General features: G+C 39.9%; 3 protein-coding genes across 3 annotated transcripts; 2 read left to right on the top strand and 1 right to left on the bottom strand.

The window, feature by feature from the left end:
- The first annotated feature begins 337 nt into the window (after nucleotides 1–337).
- LOC144898131 (uncharacterized) lies at nucleotides 338–3,998 on the top strand. The gene is made up of 5 exons (XM_078789119.1): nucleotides 338–382; nucleotides 472–582; nucleotides 2,253–2,386; nucleotides 2,935–2,998; nucleotides 3,076–3,998. The coding sequence occupies exons 2-5, from the start codon at nucleotides 472–474 to the stop codon at nucleotides 3,079–3,081; spliced, it is 315 nt and encodes a 104-aa protein (XP_078645245.1). The 5' UTR covers nucleotides 338–382; the 3' UTR covers nucleotides 3,082–3,998.
- A 1,027-nt stretch (nucleotides 3,999–5,025) lies between these two features.
- phf23b (PHD finger protein 23b) lies at nucleotides 5,026–15,365 on the bottom strand. The gene is made up of 5 exons (XM_058068181.2): nucleotides 14,293–15,365; nucleotides 13,562–13,593; nucleotides 13,391–13,483; nucleotides 9,203–9,797; nucleotides 5,026–6,081 (listed from the first exon to the last, which is right to left on the bottom strand). Exons 1-5 carry the CDS (start codon nucleotides 14,318–14,320, stop codon nucleotides 5,888–5,890), a joined length of 942 nt encoding a protein of 313 aa, XP_057924164.2. The 5' UTR covers nucleotides 14,321–15,365; the 3' UTR covers nucleotides 5,026–5,887.
- Nucleotides 14,836–20,486, top strand: elp5 (elongator acetyltransferase complex subunit 5). Its single transcript, XM_058068185.2, has 8 exons — nucleotides 14,836–15,148; nucleotides 15,218–15,278; nucleotides 16,423–16,503; nucleotides 17,268–17,485; nucleotides 18,786–18,955; nucleotides 19,999–20,082; nucleotides 20,159–20,259; nucleotides 20,326–20,486. The coding sequence occupies exons 1-8, from the start codon at nucleotides 15,094–15,096 to the stop codon at nucleotides 20,432–20,434; spliced, it is 879 nt and encodes a 292-aa protein (XP_057924168.2). The 5' UTR covers nucleotides 14,836–15,093; the 3' UTR covers nucleotides 20,435–20,486.
- The last annotated feature ends 153 nt before the right edge of the window (nucleotides 20,487–20,639 follow it).

The raw sequence follows: 20,639 nt of genomic DNA on the forward strand, positions 1-20,639 counted from the left end.
GCACTATCTTGAATTGGAACAAAAATAACACATTATGTCTACCTTGAATTTAAACAAAAAAACTATTTAGCCATTAAAATGAATCTCACTTAGGAAAAAAAACATACAAAACTACGAAATTATATTTTTAGGTAAATTTTCAAAGCAAGGCACCCTACTAGAATACTACAGTAGCTACCATTATTGCTGCCCTATGTCAATAAAGGACGAGCACTACTGAGCTAATGATTGTTTTAAGTTGTGGGTGTGCGTGTTTTTGTTTGATGCAAGTGATAGGAAGGCTAGGCGTAGACGTAAACAGCCACCCACAATGATGCTGGGCTACAAATACCCAGCAGTCCACGCACATCAACACTAGCAGTCAGCGGTTCACGGAGACAAGGCAAGTTTGCTGTGATGTCTTTGCATGGCTGGCTGGTTTCACATCGTTAGGAACCAACTGGCTAATCTTTTATTTGATGTGATCATCAGATGCCTCACTCCAAATGTGTGCTACCGTTGCTGGGTGTCTACTTTTTGACCGTGCTGCTGAAAGGGATGGAGACAGTGGCTCTTACACGCACCACTGTGGAGGCCATAAAGGTAAACTTGATCTCCTGTGATAAACACACACAATACGGTAAGTACATAAACGCGTGAAAAAACAGTCTCATCAAGAAAGAACAATTAGCCATTATTGAAGGGAATATATTTAATGTAATGATAATGTATTTATATTTAATGTAGTAATAATAACAATAATAATAATGAATACAATAAAATGAATACAATATGTAAAATAAATTATTACATATTATTACATAACAAAAAATGAAAAAAAATATTTTGAAATATGTTTTAAAAACATCAATATAAATTAGACTTAATCAAAAACACATCAAAAATTATCCCAGCTTGTCAAAAAAGAATGGTTATTTATGAATGAAGAGAAAAACAAAGAAATTATATGAATTAAATAATTTAGGTCACATAATTAAATATATAAAATCAAAATATCTATAAACAAATGATTTAAAAAACATCAGTGTAAATTTTTTTAGTTTTTTATTTTGGCTTTAGTCAATGAAAAAAATCTACATAATTGCAGTTACATAATTAAACTAGATAATGTCAGCAGATATTGCATATGAATTCTGAAAAGCTGACACAAAACTGAAACATTACGTAAATAACTTTCAAAATAACCTGAAACGCTCCGAATGGATTTGGATGATTTTCAGAAATTGTCAAAAATTGGATAAAAAATAAATTTAAAAAAATAAATACAATAAAATAAATAAATAATACAAAAAAATGTGGATATGGAAGAACTGATTACATGTCTGTGTGGAGTTAGCATGTTCTCCCCGTGCATGTATGGGTTTACTCCGGTCAGAAAATGGTCGGAGCACGTTATGAGGACATGGAGTCTTCTCTGTATGTTGCGCTATCATGCTAAGTGGTAGCATGCTAGCAATTTCACTAACCATTTGCAATTCTAGCTTGCTAATGGTTTTTACTATTTTCACAGGTAGACTTACTATTGTGGTAGGTGTTAGCATGTTAACATTGCTAGCATGCTAATATTAACATAGTAGCATTTAAGCTGGGTAGACACATACAAACACTATTATGCTAGATGTTAGAATGTAAACAATAGCATAGTAACTACCAATATAATTTTTAAAGCATTTTCATAGATAGACACTAGTATGCCAACATGAGCATACTCATGCTCAATGCTAACATTGAAAGCATTTTCAGATGTGACATAGTGTACATATACAAATGTTGACATGTTAGCATTGCTAGCATGCTAACATGAGCATTCTATCATTTAAGCAGACACAGAATCATGCTAGGGCTAGAATGCTAATGTTAGCATGCTAACAATTATACATACAACATTTGTCGCATTTTCAGAGGTAGGCACTTATGCAACACTTTGCACTATTATGCTTAGTGTTTTCATTCTGGTGAAAGTCATTTAACCCTTCCATGGTATGTTTTCATTGTCAAGGAATGTAAATACATCGATAAAATAAATACTATTTATGGTGTAAATCACATTAAGAAGAGATACGTATATGTCACTTGGCAGAAGTCTCCATTACAGGTGTACATTATTGTGACTGAATAAAGCCTATTTTGCCCATTTTTGTGTGCCATGTTGGGAAAATGCTTTGGTATTTTTGTTTATTTTGGGGAAAACACTCCAGTGAAATTCGGCATCCTTAAAAAGGCTGAGGCTAATAACATTCTTGTTTTATCAGGAAGTCAGCTGGGTAGAAGAAGAAGAGCAGTTGGACGGATTGGACATGAAAAACTCCTATCCAGCCACATTTCCCAACCCTGTGGAACGCCAATACCACAACAGTCGCTACCAACATCAGACCAACCAAAAAAGGTGAAGGACCAAAAATACTCTTGCTTGGACTGGGGGGCGAAATAAAGGAAAAAGTAATACCTTTTCCAGAATAAAGTTGTAATTTTATGCACAAAACAGTTGCATGAGGTTTAAATAATAAATTTATAACATTATTCTATCTCATAATTTCAATTCATCGCATCATATTGACTATTTATTCCATAATTCTGACTTTTTAATCTTGTCATTTGGATTTTTATGACCTATTTATAACTTTCTCATCTCATACTGTAATTCGGACTTTCCATGTAATAATTTATTGTGGTATTCTGAATTTTTTTCTCAAAATTATGGGCATGCCGGCAACGCTTTGTAGCTGTCATCTTAATATTCACCCGTTTAGTTATTATAATCACTTTTTAATTTTTATTCATGATTTCAACATTTCATCTGATAATTCTGACACCTTATCATTTAGATTTTTTTATTACTTTTAATCTTGTAATTTGGATATACTTATTATGATAATTTTGTATTTTGTTTATGACTTACCATTGGGATATTTTTTGTGTTCTGTGCTAAAACAGGCGGAAGCTAGCTCCTTTGGATTCCATCGGCAGCTCCCTCATGTCCACTTTTAGAAAAGGAAAGGTTGGTGAAAACCTGACACATTATCATAACTTCAAAATAAAGCTGAATTTGTCATTGCATGACTATTTGGGTTACAGGATTAAGCTGATGTCGTCGGCTGCGTCAGTGTTTCCAAACAGGTGGCCCGCGGCCCACGTCAGTCCTCCCAAAGCTTTTCCTTTGGCCCTCATGCAGTCCCTCCTCAGCTCTGCAGGGAGCAACAATGAAGACCCAATACACCTGGATCTATCAAAATCAATATTTTAAGAAATAAACACTCTATATACTATATACTACTCTATAAATATATACTAAACAAATATATACACTTTTGTTTTTTCTTCCATCTAACCTGAAATATTCTAACCACACAAAAGGCATATCAATCACAAATGACACTAATCCAACAAGACATTACGACAACGAAGTTGGAATAAAGTACGAAGTAGTTACAAGAAAAAAAGATATGTACACTGGCGACCTCTTGCGGCCAAAGAGAAATGCCAACAACGATGTCCTACGGATCGCCATTGTGCACACTTGGCGTTCTCTGGTGGTCAAAAGCAAACTTGACAAAACACTGCTATGCCCAAACTCCTCCATTACGTCTAATATATCGTGGTACTTTAGTTTTTTCTTTGTTCTATCTTCGCCGAGAAACGTCTGGCGAAGACACTCCTTGAGTCCAACTGTGTTCTTAATGTATTTTTTTTATTACAAAACATCTTTCATTCTTAGCATCTTTAGCCTAGCTAAAATGGCAAACTGAACGGGAAATTATAGCGTTGATCTCTGACGTCATCAGATGGCGACTTGATTCATCGCCAGGAGAAATTCACATTCCAGTGAGTGTTTTCAACATGTGGAATTACAGTATATTGATAATATATGTAAAATAGTAGCATTTATGCATTATTTGGTTTGGACCCATCTGATGGTATATGTCATTTAAAACAAGTTGGTCATAAAAGTATTTTGATTTTATTAGACCATGAATAAACAAGATTCATTCATTCATTCATTCTCTACCGCTTATCCTCACAAGGGTCACGAGGGCGCTGGAGCCTATCCCAGCTGTCTTCGGGGGAGAGGCAGGGTACACCCTGGACTGGTGGCCATCCAATCACAGGGCACATATAGACAAACAACCATTCACACTGACATTCATACCTATGGACAATTTGGAGTTGCCAATTAACCAAGCATGTTTTTGGAATGTGGGAGAAAACCCACGCATGCAAAGGGAGAACATGCAAACTCCACACAGAGATAGCCGAAGGTTGGATTGAACCGGATCGACCGCCGTGCAGCCCATAAACAAGATTTACACACAAACATAAAAATGTGTCCATTTTTGTAAATCCATCCCAAATGTTCTCCATTGGATCTAGATGAGGGGAAGACCCAGGATGGTCCCAAAGAGTCAGCTTCTTCCTGTGCAAGTCCTTTGTCAAGTGTCATCACCACACAGACCAGGGCCTTCAGTCATGACAGATGCCACCTGCCGTTTAGACACCCCCGCACGACCTGAAGCTCCATCGTTCCATTGAAGGATTACGGTAGAAAACATCTCAGGTGGGATCTCCTTGTCCTGCCAGTAACGTTGGAAGCCCTTAGGAACGTCAAGGGAGGAGAAAACCTTTGTCCATCCAATTCCAAACCTCCAAGGAGACCAAGCCTTTGAAGAGGTTTGTTCTTAAAATCCTCTGGCAGTTACCGTCTGGATGGCTACTGCACTGGAAGGATGTGGGGGCCACTTTGAGGTGAACATCTGTAAAGATACTAAAAGCCATACAGTACTATTAACTGAGAGCAGAATCTAATGACATACCACCAGAAGCTTGAAGTCAGCGCTTGAAGAGGGTGATGATCATTTCTTCTTGGTAAAGTTCCTTACCTGAAGTGCAGTGTCCGGAACCACTCTCATCTCTTGTGAACAAGGGCCAAGTGTTCAAAAGCAGGCGCACCGCACCTCCACGCCAGGCCAGGGTCTGAGTGGCCTGTTGCTCATCACCGTCATACATGATATTAAAAAGGTCCACATAACATTGGATTTTCCCAAAGAAGACTTTTTATTTTCCAAACTACGATTAAAGAAAAAGAAAATGCAGAACTGCAGAAAATAGACTTTTTTTTTTTGCATGGCTAGTTTTTTCTCTCTGGTACTTTCACATATGTACATTTGTCAAAGAATGCGATTTGTACAACACAACAGAGAGAGAAAGAGAGTGCGCAAAAAAAAAATATTAAACGCTACTCACCAATCTCAATCACAAACAAAAATAATAATAAAACCAAAAATAGACAAAATTGCCAAAAATGTCCATGGCGTCCAATTATTCTCTGTACACTTTTACAACCGTCTTAAAGCGGGAAACGACTAGCCGTTTAAGAGCGCTAACAGAAAGGAAAAAACAGCCTGGTGAAGGCAGACCCAAAGCAAAGGTTTGATTGTGACGTACAAGCTGGTACGGGAGTATAAGCGCTCAGTCATGGACAGAAAAAGGAAAAAGTGCGCTGCTTGAATTTGAAAGTGATGCACAACAACAAAAAACAGCCCATCCTCTGAAGAAGACTCCCCACCCTTGGGATCCGGTCCCGTAACTTTGCTTAAAATTTGAAGAATCAGTGACTGCCACTGAAATTAAAACATGAAAAAGGAGGGGAAAAGAGCTGCCTTTTTAGACAAAATGACAAAATACGGGACGTCTTCCGCTTCTATTTTTGGGAAGCTAACAGTGCCTACCCTTAAGACGAACTATGTCAAAAACGCAAAAACATTCCAGCCAACTAAAAAAACGGTTGATTGTCTGAAAAGAAGGACAAATACAGTGACAGGTTAGGCTGTTTTTGGCTGTTTTAGGCAACAAAAGCAAAAAGGGACCCCGTCTGTCCCCTCTAGTTTGTTTCTTAAGTGTCTTTTTTGTGTCCCGACCGTCTCAAGTCCCTGCACTTGTGGCAGTAAAAGATGTCGGGCACGTTGGACTTCTTGATTTTGGCGCAGGACAAGTGCACCCAGATCCCGCACTGGTTGCACTCGATCATCGGTCGCCCGGCGAACGGCTTCCCGCAGTAGCATGTGATCAGGTCCCATGAGTCGTCACCTATGGGGGTGACATTGAAGAAAATTAATTGTACAAATGCATTGCTAGCAGGGTTTCCGCTAGGATTACTTTGAAGCTGTGGTGGTGGGCTGCATGGGAGGTGGGGGTGGGAGGGACTGCTGCTACATCTGCAATTTAAAAAAAAAAGACAAATAGTACATTGACTGTACTTTATTTACAAAGCACGTCTCAACCCAGTGTGCTCATTGTCATTAAATACGGGCTTACCACCCGACATCAGCTACCTGTGATGTCTTCTTAAAGGGCTACTGCACTTTTGAGGAATTTTGCCCATCATTCACAACCCTTATGTGAGAAACATGAGTTAAGCTATTTACAATACTGTCATTGGGATACAGCGGGGGTCGGCAACCCGCGGCTCTTTAGTGCCATCCTAGTGGCTCCCTGGAGCTTTTTGAAAAATGTATAAAGATGGGGGAGGGAAATATATTTTTTGTTTTAATATGGTTTCTGTAGGAGGACAAACATGACACAAACATTAACGTTTTCCAATAGAGTAAATATTAAAGTTCAACATTTCTGTCAACGAAGATTTGCGTCATAGCCTGCGACACACGTTTTTATCAGCAGGGCGGTATGCCAGGCGGGTGGCTGTTGTAAACCGGTGGCTGTGTGATGGGCCATGGATCCCAAAGGGAAAAAGAGAAAAATAACTGAGAACAGAGGATTAATCTATCTACCTACCTTCCTACCTGACAAGTTAACACCAGGATAGCTACATTGGTTAGGTGGATACTTTATTCATCTACCTACCTCCTACCTGACAAGTTAATACCAAGATAGCTAGGTTGGTTAGGTAGATACTTTAGTCATCTATCTACCTACCCAAAACATCTTTCTTCTGTGCATTGATACTACCGAACTAACAATGCCTCACAAATCGCTAGTCTCAACGTCATTCACAGACGGAAGAGTGGACATGTTGTGCTGGAAGACATAGCCATCGCTGGGAGAGTAGACATCAGAAGTGTTGTCGCTGTTGTTGACAGAGCTAGCATAACGGTGTGTATTGAAATTAGAGATCGACCGAGATGGTTTTTTGGGGGCCGATGCTGATACCAATTTTTTCCCATCACCCTGAGCCGATGGCTGATTTTGCTTGGGACGATATTGCTTTTGCTCCCTCAATTTCTATGAAAAAATGACAATGATAAAAAATATTATAGGTCTCAAGTTTAAACAGATATTTATTGAAATGTAAACACTGAACACAGTAGGATTCAGCTTTCTTAAACACACATTTAAACAGCATTATCAATTATCAAAGGAATAAATATTCAACCATGTGCAAAACATTTCCGTCATAGTTTATCTAGTATCGATGTGATGACTGCTCCTCCGCATTGTGACACGCACCCTCCACCCCTCACCTCCACACACACACACACACATCACACTGACACAATTTAGTACGATATATAAAACATTTCTCTCATCATTAAAGTTTGTGTCGTGCACGCTAAAGACCTCTCATAAGCAGGCATGGCTGCTCCAGTTCCTTCTGTGTGTGTGTGTGTGTGTGTGTGTGTGTGTGTGCTCGGAGTGCACACACAATACAACACGCATTTAACCTCAGCCCGGCGTTGGCTGAATGAAACTCCTCCAAACACCATGGGACTGAATTGCCAACGTTGCCATTAAAGCAGTGTTGGTAACAGCTGTACATATTAGCCTCCAACTACATCAACAGCTCCCTAATTCCAACGGTAGGCACTTTTAAAGATGAAGCATTCAGCAGGATTCCTGGTTTTCAGACCCACAAACTGAACTATATTTTCAAGCACGTATATTGTGTTTGTCTCACTGCAGAGGAGCAGTCATCACATCGATGCTAGATAAACTACGACAGAAATGTTTTGCACATGGTTGAATATTTATTCCTTTTAAAGTTGATAATGCCGTTTAAAGAAAGTTTAAGAAAGCTGAATCCTACTGTGTTCACATTTCAATAAATATTTGTTTCAACTTGAGACCTGTGATATTTGTTATCATTGTAATTTTTTCATGTAAAGTGGGGGAGCAAAAGCAGTATCGGCCACAAATATAAGCCCAAGCAAAATCAAAAGCATCGGCTAAGTGATGGAAAAAAAATCAGTATCGGCCTGAAAAAAAACACACCGGTCGATCCCTAGTACATAGACATCCTGGGTGAAAACCTGCTCTTTTGACGCCAGACTTGGGCGAAGGTTCATCTTTCAGCAAGACCCTCAGCACACAGCCAAGATATCAACGGAGTGGCTTCAGAACAACTTGGTGAATATCCTCAAGGGGCCCAGCCAGAGTCCAGACCTGAATCCTATTGAACATCTCTGGAAAATGGCTGTGCACCGACGGTTCCCATCCAACCTGATGGTGCTTGAGAGGTATTGCAAAGAGGAATGGGCAAAACTGGCCCAAGACAGGTGTGCCAAGCTGGTGGTATCATATTCAAAACCACCCGAGGTTGTAATTGCAGCCACAAAGTATTGAGCAAGGGATGGGAATACTTATGTTCATGTCATTTTTCACTTCTTTATTTTTAATAAATTAGCAACAATCTAAAGACTTTTTTCCACGTTGCTGTTATTGGGTGTTGTATGTAAAAAACATTGATTTTATCCATTTTGGAGTAAAGCTGTGACATAAAAAATGTGGTAAAGGTGAAGCGCTGTGAATACTTTCCGAATGCATTGTACATAACATTTTTGTCATAATAAATAATTAGTAAATGCAGAAGCAGCAGCCCATGGGGAACCCTGTCTAATGTGTCATTTTTCACTTCTTTATTTTTAATAAATTAGCAACAATCTAAAGACTTTTTTTATGTTGCTGTTACTGGATGTTGTATGTAGAATTTTTTAGAAAAAAACATTGATTTTATCCATTTTGGAGTAAAGCTGTGACATAAAAAATGTCGTAAAGGTGAAGCGCTGTGAATACTTTCTGAATGCATTGTACATGATAACATTTTTTGTCATAATAAATAACTTGTAAATGCAGCAGCAGCCCACGGGGAACCCTGTCTAATAATAATAATAATAATTAATTATCATTATGATAATAATAATAATTATTATTATTATATTATATAATCTAATGAGTTCAAATGGTGCATCCTTACCAGACTCCACCATGATGTCTTCGTCGGCGATCCACGTCTCACCCTCGCTGGAGCTCATCTCGGCATCCCTCATGGTCTCGTCGGAGTGCACCTTCCCGGCGGCGCCATGCAGGCTGGGGTCCCCGTGCCCGCCTGACCCGTCCTCCCCCTGCTCCTCTGCGTCACTATGCTCATTCGTGGTGGTGCTCTTGAACCGCTTGGCTTTGGGCTGCTTGCTGTTTTTGCAGCGCTTGATGCGCGGCCGCTTCTCGCCTTCGCTGCTGCCACTGTCTCCCGCTGCCGCCGCCGCAGAGGACGGCGAGCCGAATAGCTTCTTGGGCTTTTTGTCCTTCCTGCGCTCGGCTTTGCCCGGACTGGTACCGTCATATAGCGTGTCTTTGAGGCGCATCTTGTCCAACAAGGTGCTGTCGGAGGGCACGCGGCTTTTGCCCTTGTTGGCACGGGCCTTGCGTACAAACGTGTGGATGGTGTGCAGGTCCGAGGAGCCGCCGTCCGCCCACGCTGCGCTCATGGAGCTGCTGCCGCCCCCACCACCGTCCACAGACAACCCCGAGCTGTGGGCGGAGCTTGACGATGTCGGTGACCATGAGCTTTCCTGGAAAACAAACGAGGAATTTTAGCTGTAGAAGAGTATCATGCACCCCAGCTGGCATCATCCTATTTGTCCATTAAAAGCTGTTCCTCAAAGCAAACCATTTCTCAACTTTTCACACTACTTATTTTATTCGAGTTAGATTTTTTCTCGTGAAATGAATAATATTACAGATGGTAAAATGAACGTGAAAAATAAATATCACCTGATCAATAGTGTCCAACACGTCCTATGTCACAGCACCCCTCTATTCTGTTATTTTAGCCATTTTCATTCTTTTGTTTTTCAATTGTCCAAATATTTTTTCTTCAATCTTTGTACATTTTCATTATGCAATATTACTTTATTGCAACAATATTTAAAAATTGTATTACCATATTATAATTTTTCCCCAACCGAGTTTCCAAAAATTATAACCTTTTGTTATGTTTATATTTTTTTCTAAATAATTTTTACAGCTGCTTGTTTCAATTTGTACTGTATTTTTAAAATGTCCAAGTATTTCAACTTTGTCATTTTTCTTCTTGTAATTATTTCCATATTTTGACTTTTTCCTCAACCCAATTTTCAACTTATTTCATTGTTTTATTTACAAGTATTTGTTCTTTGATATTTCAACTTAATGCTACTAAAATAATGTTATAATGTAATCCTAGTATTACTTCATTTTCATAAAAAGTGCTGACGGGGGTTGGGTGGTGGGGGCCACATGCCAAAGTATAGCTGCAACAGCTGCGCAGGCCAGACGCCAGCTACGCCAACCCCCATTCCCTTCCCCTGGCTCAAGTCTTCAAGTTCTTATGTTGTAAAGTGTGCTTATTTGTGCCTAGGTTACCCAGTTTTTTTTGCCAGTCCCACACTGTACTCCCCAATAGGGACTCCCCTGTCTTTTTCCATTTTGCTGTTTCAGTTTTCGCCCTGCTCTAGGCAGCCAAAATCAGGGAAGGCAAATGACATATTTCAAGATGCTCGATGACGTTAAGGGCGTCACAAAAAAAAGTGTACACCCACTTACACAACCACATAGAGGCATTTTTTTCCCGCCAAAAGAAAAAAATCAGAGTGGAGAGCAACAATATGCAGTCATGATGATGTTATGATAGCTATCATTGAATGTGTGACCTGACGTTTGCAGCTAAACATCCAAATCACTATCATTACCTGACAACCAATAGAACTAGTGTTTACATAGTCAAAGCAGTAAGGGGACCGAATATAATGCTGTATTTGTTCATTTTTTCGCTTTTTCCCCTTAGCTTTTCTCCCATAAAGGAAAATTTTACTTTTTCAGACTTTTGCCCATCATCCACAATCCTTCTGCAAGACTTCAACACAAGTCTCTCTTTTCTGTGCGATCTAAACCAGAGGTAGGGAACCTATGGCTCGGGAGCCAGGTAGGGCTCTTTTGATGACTGTATCTGGCTCTCAAGCATTTCTTACTACAATAAAAATTTATTTTTGCTAACATTTTAAAGTAAACCATCACAGAAATGACTGTTAAAAATAATATTCAAAATCAACAACTTTCTTATGCATTTTAATTCGTCCATCTATATTCTGCTGCAATACGGCCAACCATATCTATCTTTCCTGATGATATTTTCCAGGTCAAACACCAAAACGTGATTATTACTGGGTAATGCTGTAGTCTACCTCGGTCATTGAGATGTCAAAAAAAACATGTAAATGTAAACTTTCCTCCTTTAGTCAAATAGCTAAAGCTGCAGAACCAAGCCTTCTGACGAAGATGGCCAAAAGAATGAAATACGTCTACAGAGTACGGTGCAAAACTATGCAGCAGCAGAAGTTGTATTAATGGCAACAAGTATTTGATTTATTATTAGACACTGCGCTGCTCACGAAAGTGTGCTGGCCACACCCCATTGGCGTGGGGTAGTGTGCCTGGTCTACGTAATTAGAGCCCATTATCTAAAACTGTTGGTCTTACATAAAAATGCACACATTTTATTGCATTCAATGTTTAAAAACATGTATATGGCTCTCACAGATACACATTTTAAAATATCTGGCCTTCATGGCTCTCTTAGCCAAAAAGGTTCCCGACCCCTGGTCTAAACATTCAAAAACAGAAAAAGACAGCGAAGAACGCACGGAATGGGATAAAACTATTCCGCTAATAAAGCCTTCTGAAAACACACCTCGTGTGACCTGCACATTACAGGTGACCTATTAAGCTTTAACACTTTTCTTAACTATAAATGTGATGTTGGAATGTTGCATTATTGCATTAAACGACGCCAAAGTGTCAGATAATGAGATCTGGGCATTTGGAAGAAGTTCGGGGTGGCTCTGAATCTGGCTCTCGATCTCAGAGTTTTTTGTTTTTTTTCAAATACCTACTCACAGTGAGCCTTGTGACAATTACGACACCCTTGATGAATTGACATGTGTACTGTATGTACAGCATGTCTGTGTGTTTGCCCGTCTGCTCGTCTCTCTGTACCACATAGGCTACATGACAACAAGGTTCACACAGTCTGTGCGCATTGGTTCTATAGTGGAATGAAAGGATAGAGTGGGCTCTCATCTCATTCAGCCTCTTTGTGGAGGCAGCGCTACAAGCTACTACCCTGCGAGCAGTTAGCTTTAGCCAGCATACGCTAACATAAATGCTGGCAATGGTTACTAAGGCGAATGCCACTGCCACAGTGTGGGAATATTTCGGCTTTAAACAAATGAACCAAGCAAGCGCATGAACACAGACAACCGACAAGACAATTTTCTCTCCAGGGAAAACAAACTACTGATGTCAACACTTATTTTGTGTTTGGTGGGCAAATATAAACAAATACAGTCCAGAATGGCACGCGTCCGCAGACAGTGTATCAACAACATTGAAAAAAACTTACAAACAGGTAACGTCTGTGTCAAGCTAAGTAGCTCACATAGGTACGTCGTACATTATAATGAAGGACCATCTAGTGGTTGAAATGTGAATTACACCTCCCATGATTAAAATTAAATTAAAAAATTGTCATTGTAATGTTGACACACATTTATCGACTAGTAACATTTGTTTTCATGACAGGCCTCGGTGTAGCGTTCCTTTCTATGTTGCTATGCAAAATCAATGTACGCAGGAAGGAAGTCACACTAATGATTAAAATGACTTGAATGATTTTAAGTATTACATGCTATCATGAATGCGCCTGTTGCTACATGGTTACAACATGGATGTAAAATGATAAAACCTTGTTGGAGGGGTTTTAATGATGGGCTTTCCAGGCAGAGTAGGTGTGTCCCATTATGTGCATGATTTACCTACTTCTTTTTATAGCCTTACAGCTCACAGAAAATAGAAAGACATGCGTTCATGTCTCACATATGTATTGTGGACGATGTGCCTTTTTTTATTTAAGCTTTTGTCTTGCAGCATGATTTAATAATTGTCAAATGTTGACGTTCCCCTCAAAACATAACCTCTAATATTACAACAACGGGGTTCTCTCACACAAAATAGTATCAGTCTTTCTAGGTATAAACAAACGTAGCGCTATGGGCATGCTCTTTATGACATTTGCGGATTAAAGTAACAAGTAACAATCAGAAGACAGTGATAGCGAACATGACCGTACCTCTTTGGGACTGGGGATGTAACCAGCATAGGCTAGGACGAAGCTGCAGAATTTGTTGAAATCCTCCACAGTCCTTCGCTTCCTCTCTGGGGGCTAACACCAAAATAAACACATGCATCAGAACGCTTATCTACTATCTCGAATAGGAAAAAAGAGGAGGAAAACGCTTACCAAAGGTTCAGTTTTGCACGTCAGAAGTGAATCTACAGGGGGAGAAACAATCTGTCAGCCATTTTTATGAATTAAGGCTAACTAGCATTAGCTGCTAAACAGCTTAATGGGGATTATTAGCCATATAGGCGACCCAAGAGGGGCGGTTCATGAGTAACAACGTTACATTTGGACGGCTGTATAACTCACGACTTAATGGCGCCTTGACTGTTCTATGGCACACTTTTAATGCTTTGTTGACTTTTGTGGTAACTTTTATTAGCCACCGCTTATGCTAGCAGGTAAAAAAAATACACTAACTCGACGAACCGAGATATGTAACCTTTATAACAATTTGCTTGGATTTCAATCTAATTTCTAAAGGATAATGGTGTTACTATGACAGTTGACATGTTGGTAAGTGTAACTTTAATGCTTTATCTGTGTTTGTAAGCGCGCTCGGCGCGGCTATCAAGCCAACTGAACGCCTCTTTGAAATGCATGAAACACATGCAAAGGACGTCTGATTTGACGATTAAAGCGAGAATAATGATCAAGAGCGAAACAAATTTGATATTCTAAGATTAGTGATTTATGGAGAAAATTTAGAATTGCGACATACGCAACCCGAACGCAGCATCGACGTTAGCGAGCTAGCAAGGGCTTCAATCGGCTACATCTGTTCTCAAACCTGCACACACAACAAAGCTGCTTACGTTATGGGGCTTATTTTTTAATGTCATCAAACATACCTTGGTGGTCAGACATTATGTCGAGCATTGTCCCCCTTCTCTCCTCCGACGAGCAGGCCTTATTTTGATTATTAGATCCAAGAACCAGCTAGCTAGCCGGAGCTCAGCAGCGGCCGTCGCGGTGTGTGCCTTCTCCTCTTCCCCGGCGTGGATGCACCAGGGCAATAACGGATGAAAATAAAAAAAATAAACTTCTCACAAAAAACAGTGAAAGTGAAAAGTTACTGCACGTCCCCTTCGTAATCCTGCGAACCGCCTTTAAAAGTGTCGCCACACTGAACGATACGTAGTTTTACTGTCACTCATGCTGTCTCGTTAAAAAATGAATATAAATGCCATGCCACCCGTTGAACATTAATTTAACACTCAAATAAGAGTGATGGAGAGTGGTGACGCAAAGTAAATAGCCGATTTTTTCCGTTTTAATATTTCGTAGTAAAGAGACAACGCAACGGATTCGACACACTCCTTCAACTAGTCGGCGCGCGGCAGAAGCCGCTTGGGGGACACAAAGGTTTATGGGTATTGCAGTTGTATTGCCCCGTGAGTAAACAGGAACTAACAGGGTTGGACTACATTACCCATGTCTTATGAGCTCTGCGTGATGTCGTTGACTCCTTTAGCTTCATCTCGCCGCGAAGCTGGATATGTCGCTTTTGGGCAAGAAATGACATTTATTCGCGATAAATAGCGACGGTCCTCGCAAAGATAAGTATTCAAGAATGTGCCACTTTTTTATATTAAGTATTTTTCAACTAAATAATACATGTATGCTAACTGCTTGTTTGAGTAGCTAGTATCATGTTGCTTGAATTGCTACAAGGAGCAGACGCTGGGTGGTTGCTTTTAATACAAGGTAAAACAAAAGTGACTAATTATTAATTTGGTTTAAGAAATTTAAATAAAACGACCTTTTGCCTTGAAGATTCCTGCTGTTGTTCAGGCCGACCGCTTCTATGGAGCTTCATCAAGTCTGCGTCGATCAGGTATTACTGTATACGTATGTGTGTATAGCTGAATGTACAGCCTGCCTATATATAAATATATATAGAGGTGGGAGAAAGTCAGTGTTGTGCAAGCCTTTAATCCATCGGTGTCAAACTCATGCCATCGAGGGCGGAGACACTACTGGTTTTCTTTCCAGCCTGTCACCAAAGCAGGTGGTTTTATTGATTAACCCTCATTTGGTCAATTACATCACCTGCTGGAGAAACTGGTTGGAAAGAAAACCTGCAGTGCTTCAGCCCTCTGTCAACACGTGCTTTAATCCTAAATCTAATCTCAAATCAGGGCAAGACTGTTTGAGTCAAGTTCCAAGTCATAGACTTGAAAGGTCCGGGTCCTTCCAAGTCATAAGCACTGTTTAGTGTTTACTAAATGTTATTTTAATAATGCGACAATCGGTTTAAGGTGACTGATTATGCTTTTTCCACTTTTCTGACCAATAATTGTTGTTAGAATGTTATTAATATTCAGATCAGATCATGAGGTTTGCACATTCATGAGACCTGAAAGAAGTTTGGGATGGCTCGGTCTTTCTATGACATCACAGTGAGCTTTGTGAAAAGTCACCGGCTGAATGGGCGTGTCCGGGTGCAAGCTGTAGGTGTAATTTTTTTTTTTTTTTGCATTGTTCAAACAAAGACACCTACTCCATTAATTGAGACACACACATTTCCTTGTTCCATTAAACAATATTGTCTGCTAGAAATGACAAAGACTGATTTGTGAGCTAAAGTGTTTTAATTTTCCATCTTCTTAATGCACAGTGCTTTCTTTTTGCAGATGAAATAGACATACCATTGTAATAAGGCAGACGACATAGCATCCGTTATACACTGTATGTGTTCTACTGCTACTGGTTAGCATCGAGTGCAGCAACCAACACAGCGGCTTCATATACCATATTTGGCAATCGTATACCAATATTTGGCAGAGTAGTTTCATCCGTCAGCAACAGCAGCAATCAGTCACGCTGGGATTTAATTGTTGCCGCAATCTTGATTAGTTGTGTTTTTAGAATGTGCTGTGAGCCAATTAAAAAAATATCCCTGTCTTAAAGCAGCTGAAACCTCCTTAATATCCGTCCAAAGTGTGTGTGTATAATATGTTTGTTTTTTGTTGTTTTAGGGAGGAAGTGGTGCATGTCCTCAGCTTTGAGGTCAGTGAAGATGACATGAAAAAGCGCTTGACAGGTTCAGCCATGGAAAGGTATTTGTGTGATATTGTTAATTTCTTCCTCAGTCATAAATTTAGTAGAAAAAGCTCATATTGCTAGAATAATGTTGTGCTGTAAATTTCAGAGGAAGAGATTTTGAGATGGAAGTTGTAAATTTCAGAGAAAAACTTTTTTCGTAATATTACGAGAACAAAGTTGTAATTACATGCGAAAAAACTCTAATATGACAAAATTGTAAGTTTACAAGGAAAAAAAACAGAATAAAGATGTAAATTTACAAGAAAGAAATCGTAACAATAGAAGAATAAAGTCGTAATTCTGAATATTTTATTTAACTTGCACATTACGATAACAAAGTGGTGACATGTCTCTTATTACGACATAACGTTGTAAAAAAAAGAAAAAACTCTGAATATTTTAGGAACAAGTGGTAAATTTATGTGAATGAAGTAGTCAATTTACGGGAAAAAACTATGAATAGTAATATTAAGACTATTGATGTGCAATTTAGATTTTTTTCCTCCCTCTCATATCAGGATTTTTTTTTCTTGTTCTATTCCAACTTTCGGCTTTAAAATAAAATGTCAAATGTTTCCCAACTCTAGGCCTTTATTCTTGTCATATTGTATTTCTTTGTCAGTGTTTCAAACATTGACTTTACACTGCAGCAAATTAAAAATAAAAACAGTACCATCTTCTGGCTGTGTCGGGCCACTGCCCCACACTCACACCATTAGCTTTATCCTAAAGAAGAACTGACAGTTAGCGCTTTCTATTTCTTCTTCTGTCCTTTTAGGATCCACTTCCATGATGCTTACAGTGACCCCCTTGGTTGGAGCGGCGGCGGTGGCGGTACTTTCATGGTGGATCGCTTCTGTTCAGAGGAAGTGACACGTCTCGTCAAGCAGGTGTCACAACATAGGCCAGCCCTACTCGTCATTGACTCTCTTTCATGGATTGTGAGGCATCACAGCACACCTGCCGTCTGCCAGACCCTGCTGCAGCTTCAAAAAGGTATTCAGGGTACCCACGGGGTCTTAGAAACCGTCAAGTCCAATCATTTCAATTCATGTTGAAAATGTTCACACGTTTGCCCAAAGTCACAATAGCTGTCTTCTTCCACTGCCTGTTCCGGCCGAGTATTAAAATAACCTGACATTTCAGAATAAAGTGGTAAATTTAGGAGAATAAAAGCCGTAACTTTATGTGTCCGAGACCGCTATGTCAAGGGGGCACCTACAGCATGGGCTAGCAAGGGCTTGGCATGCTAATCTAGTTGTTAAATCCTCTGTTTTGCTGCCACCTTATCAATAAAAGCTTGCCTGAAGCTTTGCCATATCGATGAAAAAGTATCTTAGTATCAACTTCCGTTTTTGCTGTTTTTGTTTAATTTTCCAAATATTACAACATGCTTCTTGAATAACCTTCAGAAATGTATGTCTTCTAATATTTACATTTTTCCCCCCAAGCTCATTTTGACAACTTAAAAAAATTAATTATTATTATAAATTAATTTATTTTGTTTTCTCATGTTACAAGTTGGGGAAAAAAACAACAAGCAATTTTTTTTCTTTAATACTTCAACTCTATGCTATTAAGAGTTGTTATTTTTCTTCATATTACAAATGTATTCTCATTAAAGTGCAAATTTTTAATTACAATATGGCTTTTTCTCCCTACTAATATTTTATAACTTTATTCTTGTAATTCTTGCTGTTTGTTTTTTCCTTTGAAATGTTTCTTTTTTTAAGTTTTTAATTCCTATAACATATTTTTTCTTCAATAATTAAATATTAGTAAATAATAAAGAATTGTATTAAAAATTAATAAAGTTGTATTTATCCTCATAATATCACATTATTGTCATAAAAGTACGACTTTTCTTGCTAGATTACAACTTTTTTCTGTTAATATTAATTAATTTTCTACCGCTTATCCTCACGAGGGTCACGGGGGTGCTGGAGCCTATCCCAGCTGTTTTTCAGGCGAGACGCGGGGTACACCCTGGACTTGTCACCAGCCAATCACAGGGCACATATAGACAAACAACCATTCACACTCACATTCATACCTATGGACAATTTGGAGTCGCCAATTAACCTAGCATGTTTTTGGAATGGGGGAGTCCTCGTAGAAATTCTACAGAGGGATGGCCGAGGGTGGAATTGAACGCTGGTCTCCTAGCTGTGAGGCCTGCGTGCTAACCACTCGTCCGCCGTGCACCCCCCCCCCCCTTCCCCACTGTCAAACTGTTTCTATCAATTTACTGCTGAAACCATTGATGTAATTAAAAAATATTGTTTGTCTCCACTAGGGGGAGCCATACGAAACATTGTTGCCCTCCTCCATTCTGACATGCACGAGTTGGGAACAGCTGCCAGTTTGTGTCACTTGGCGACGTCTCTGATCACCGTGGTCCCTGGCCTTCACGGAAGTGAAGCGAAGATAACAAAGCGATTGAAATCAGGGAAGGTTTTGCAGAATGTAAGTAAGCATAATCATGATCATAATTAGAGGTGCTCCGAGCAGGATGATGCCAATGCAGATCACATGGCTTCACTGACATTTTGTATTTATGATGAGTGCTATTGGCCATGGGGGAAAAGGCGGCCCCCAAAGAGTAGCTCTTTTTAAGATTTATTATATTATTTTTTATGGGGTCCAGAATTCCTAGCTGTACCCCTGCTACTTACTGTGTGATCTGGAAAAAATGAACCTTAAAATCACCTTCATTCCATTCCATTCTCCTCCGCTTATCCATGTTGCGGGGGGCAGCTGTCTCAGTAGGGAAGCCCAGACTTCCTGGTCCCCGGCCAGCTCCACAGGCTTTCCCAGGCCAGCTGTGAGACATAATCCCTCCAGTGTGTCCTAGGTCTGCCCCATGGCCTTCTCCCAACTGGGCATGCCCGGACAACCTCACCAGGGAGGCGTCTGGGAGCAGGACGACTAGATGCCCGAGCCACCTCAACTGGCTCCTCTCCATGTGAAGGAGGAGCATCTCGGAGATGCTAGGTGCTCTGGTCTTCGGCGGCCAAATCTGGTTCTCAAAGTCACCTTCGTTTAGACAAAAGCATAGTTGATTTAGTTCTTCAAGAGAATTTATATCATTGGTGAATGAGTTGAAAGGTAGCTCTTTCTTGGGCAGGAGCCAATCACAGGCTATTAGTGCAGTCACAACAAGCTTGTCATGGTGGTCATTGTATATAACAGTATGACAATGCAACAGTCTGACATCTATCAAAGAACACTTTACTAATGCTAAATTCATCACATGGCAACTTAACCCTCACAAATGTGCCTGACAAAATAACATAAACATGTACCAACATGAGTTTAAACTAAAAACATTTAAAGTTTTCTCAAAAGGCTTTGTGTCTGAGCAATGCATTCATTGGGGCACTGCAATGACTCCTCCCTCTGGGCTTTTTTCAATCGGAGCATCCCTAATAATAATTTTGATAATGGCGTGCATTCATCCACCTTCCACTCTTTTTTTCCCAAATGTTTAAATAAAATGTTTTTTTAAGGAGGAGACTTTTGCCATTGCGGAGGATCTTACAGTGGTCAGACAGAGCAAACCTGGCAATGCCATGCAGATGCAGATACAGGAGGTATTTTTATCAGTAACATTATAATGAATAGAAAAAAACACTCACGCGTTGTGACCACTATACATTTATCCCTCAGACTGACCCAACAGCCAACCTGACCTTCAACCTCCGCCTATCAGATGCAGAGCGTGACGCTAAGGAGAAGCTGGCACTTCCGTTCGCCTTCAGTCGGGAGAAGTAAGTAAATGGCAGTTGTCATAGAACATCAAGCTGTCTGTCTGACAGTCATTTACTTCGTTGCAGGAAAGCAGCGCTGCTAAAGCCGGGTGCCGGAGCGGGGAGAATTACATACGAGCCCGACGCTAACGATGACTATGACCAGGAAGATCCTGATGATGATCTTGACGTGTGATCAGCTTTTCTTTTGAAATAAAAAAACTATGCATAAGTCTGCCCCTCTTCTGGTGCATGTTTGTTGTGCATTGCGGTGGCAGTCTCGGGTGTGAAACCAGGGTTTCATCTTGCCAAGTCTAGTCCTCAGGGTGTGGAAAGTTGACCCTTAACTCTCCTGCAAGGTGCAAGGGGAGGAGTCTGAGCTTGTGCCAAACACAGTATGG

This window comes from Doryrhamphus excisus, linkage group LG2 (assembly GCF_037039965.1).
Source record: "Doryrhamphus excisus strain RoL-2023G ecotype Guam linkage group LG2, RoL_Dexc_Guam_v1.1, whole genome shotgun sequence".
In the NCBI taxonomy this organism is placed as follows: domain Eukaryota; kingdom Metazoa; phylum Chordata; class Actinopteri; order Syngnathiformes; family Syngnathidae; genus Doryrhamphus; species Doryrhamphus excisus.

Excerpts from the sequence above, each read along its gene's own strand:
- LOC144898131 (XM_078789119.1), top strand. The coding sequence starts at position 472 with ATGCCTCACTCCAAATGTGTGCTACCGTTGCTGGGTGTCTACTTTTTG. Across the intron at positions 583-2,252 it reads CCACTGTGGAGGCCATAAAG|GAAGTCAGCTGGGTAGAAGA; the intron begins GTAAACTTGATC and ends TTGTTTTATCAG. Across the intron at positions 2,387-2,934 it reads CATCAGACCAACCAAAAAAG|GCGGAAGCTAGCTCCTTTGG; the intron begins GTGAAGGACCAA and ends GTGCTAAAACAG.
- phf23b (XM_058068181.2), bottom strand. The coding sequence starts at position 14,320 with ATGCTCGACATAATGTCTGACCACCAAG. Across the intron at positions 13,594-14,292 it reads CATAATGTCTGACCACCAAG|ATTCACTTCTGACGTGCAAA; the intron begins GTATGTTTGATG and ends CTCCCCCTGTAG. Across the intron at positions 13,484-13,561 it reads CGTGCAAAACTGAACCTTTG|CCCCCAGAGAGGAAGCGAAG; the intron begins GTAAGCGTTTTC and ends TTTTGGTGTTAG.
- elp5 (XM_058068185.2), top strand. The coding sequence starts at position 15,094 with ATGTTGCTTGAATTGCTACAAGGAGCAGACGCTGGGTGGTTGCTTTTA. Across the intron at positions 16,504-17,267 it reads ACAGGTTCAGCCATGGAAAG|GATCCACTTCCATGATGCTT; the intron begins GTATTTGTGTGA and ends CTGTCCTTTTAG. Across the intron at positions 20,083-20,158 it reads TGCAGATGCAGATACAGGAG|ACTGACCCAACAGCCAACCT; the intron begins GTATTTTTATCA and ends TTTATCCCTCAG.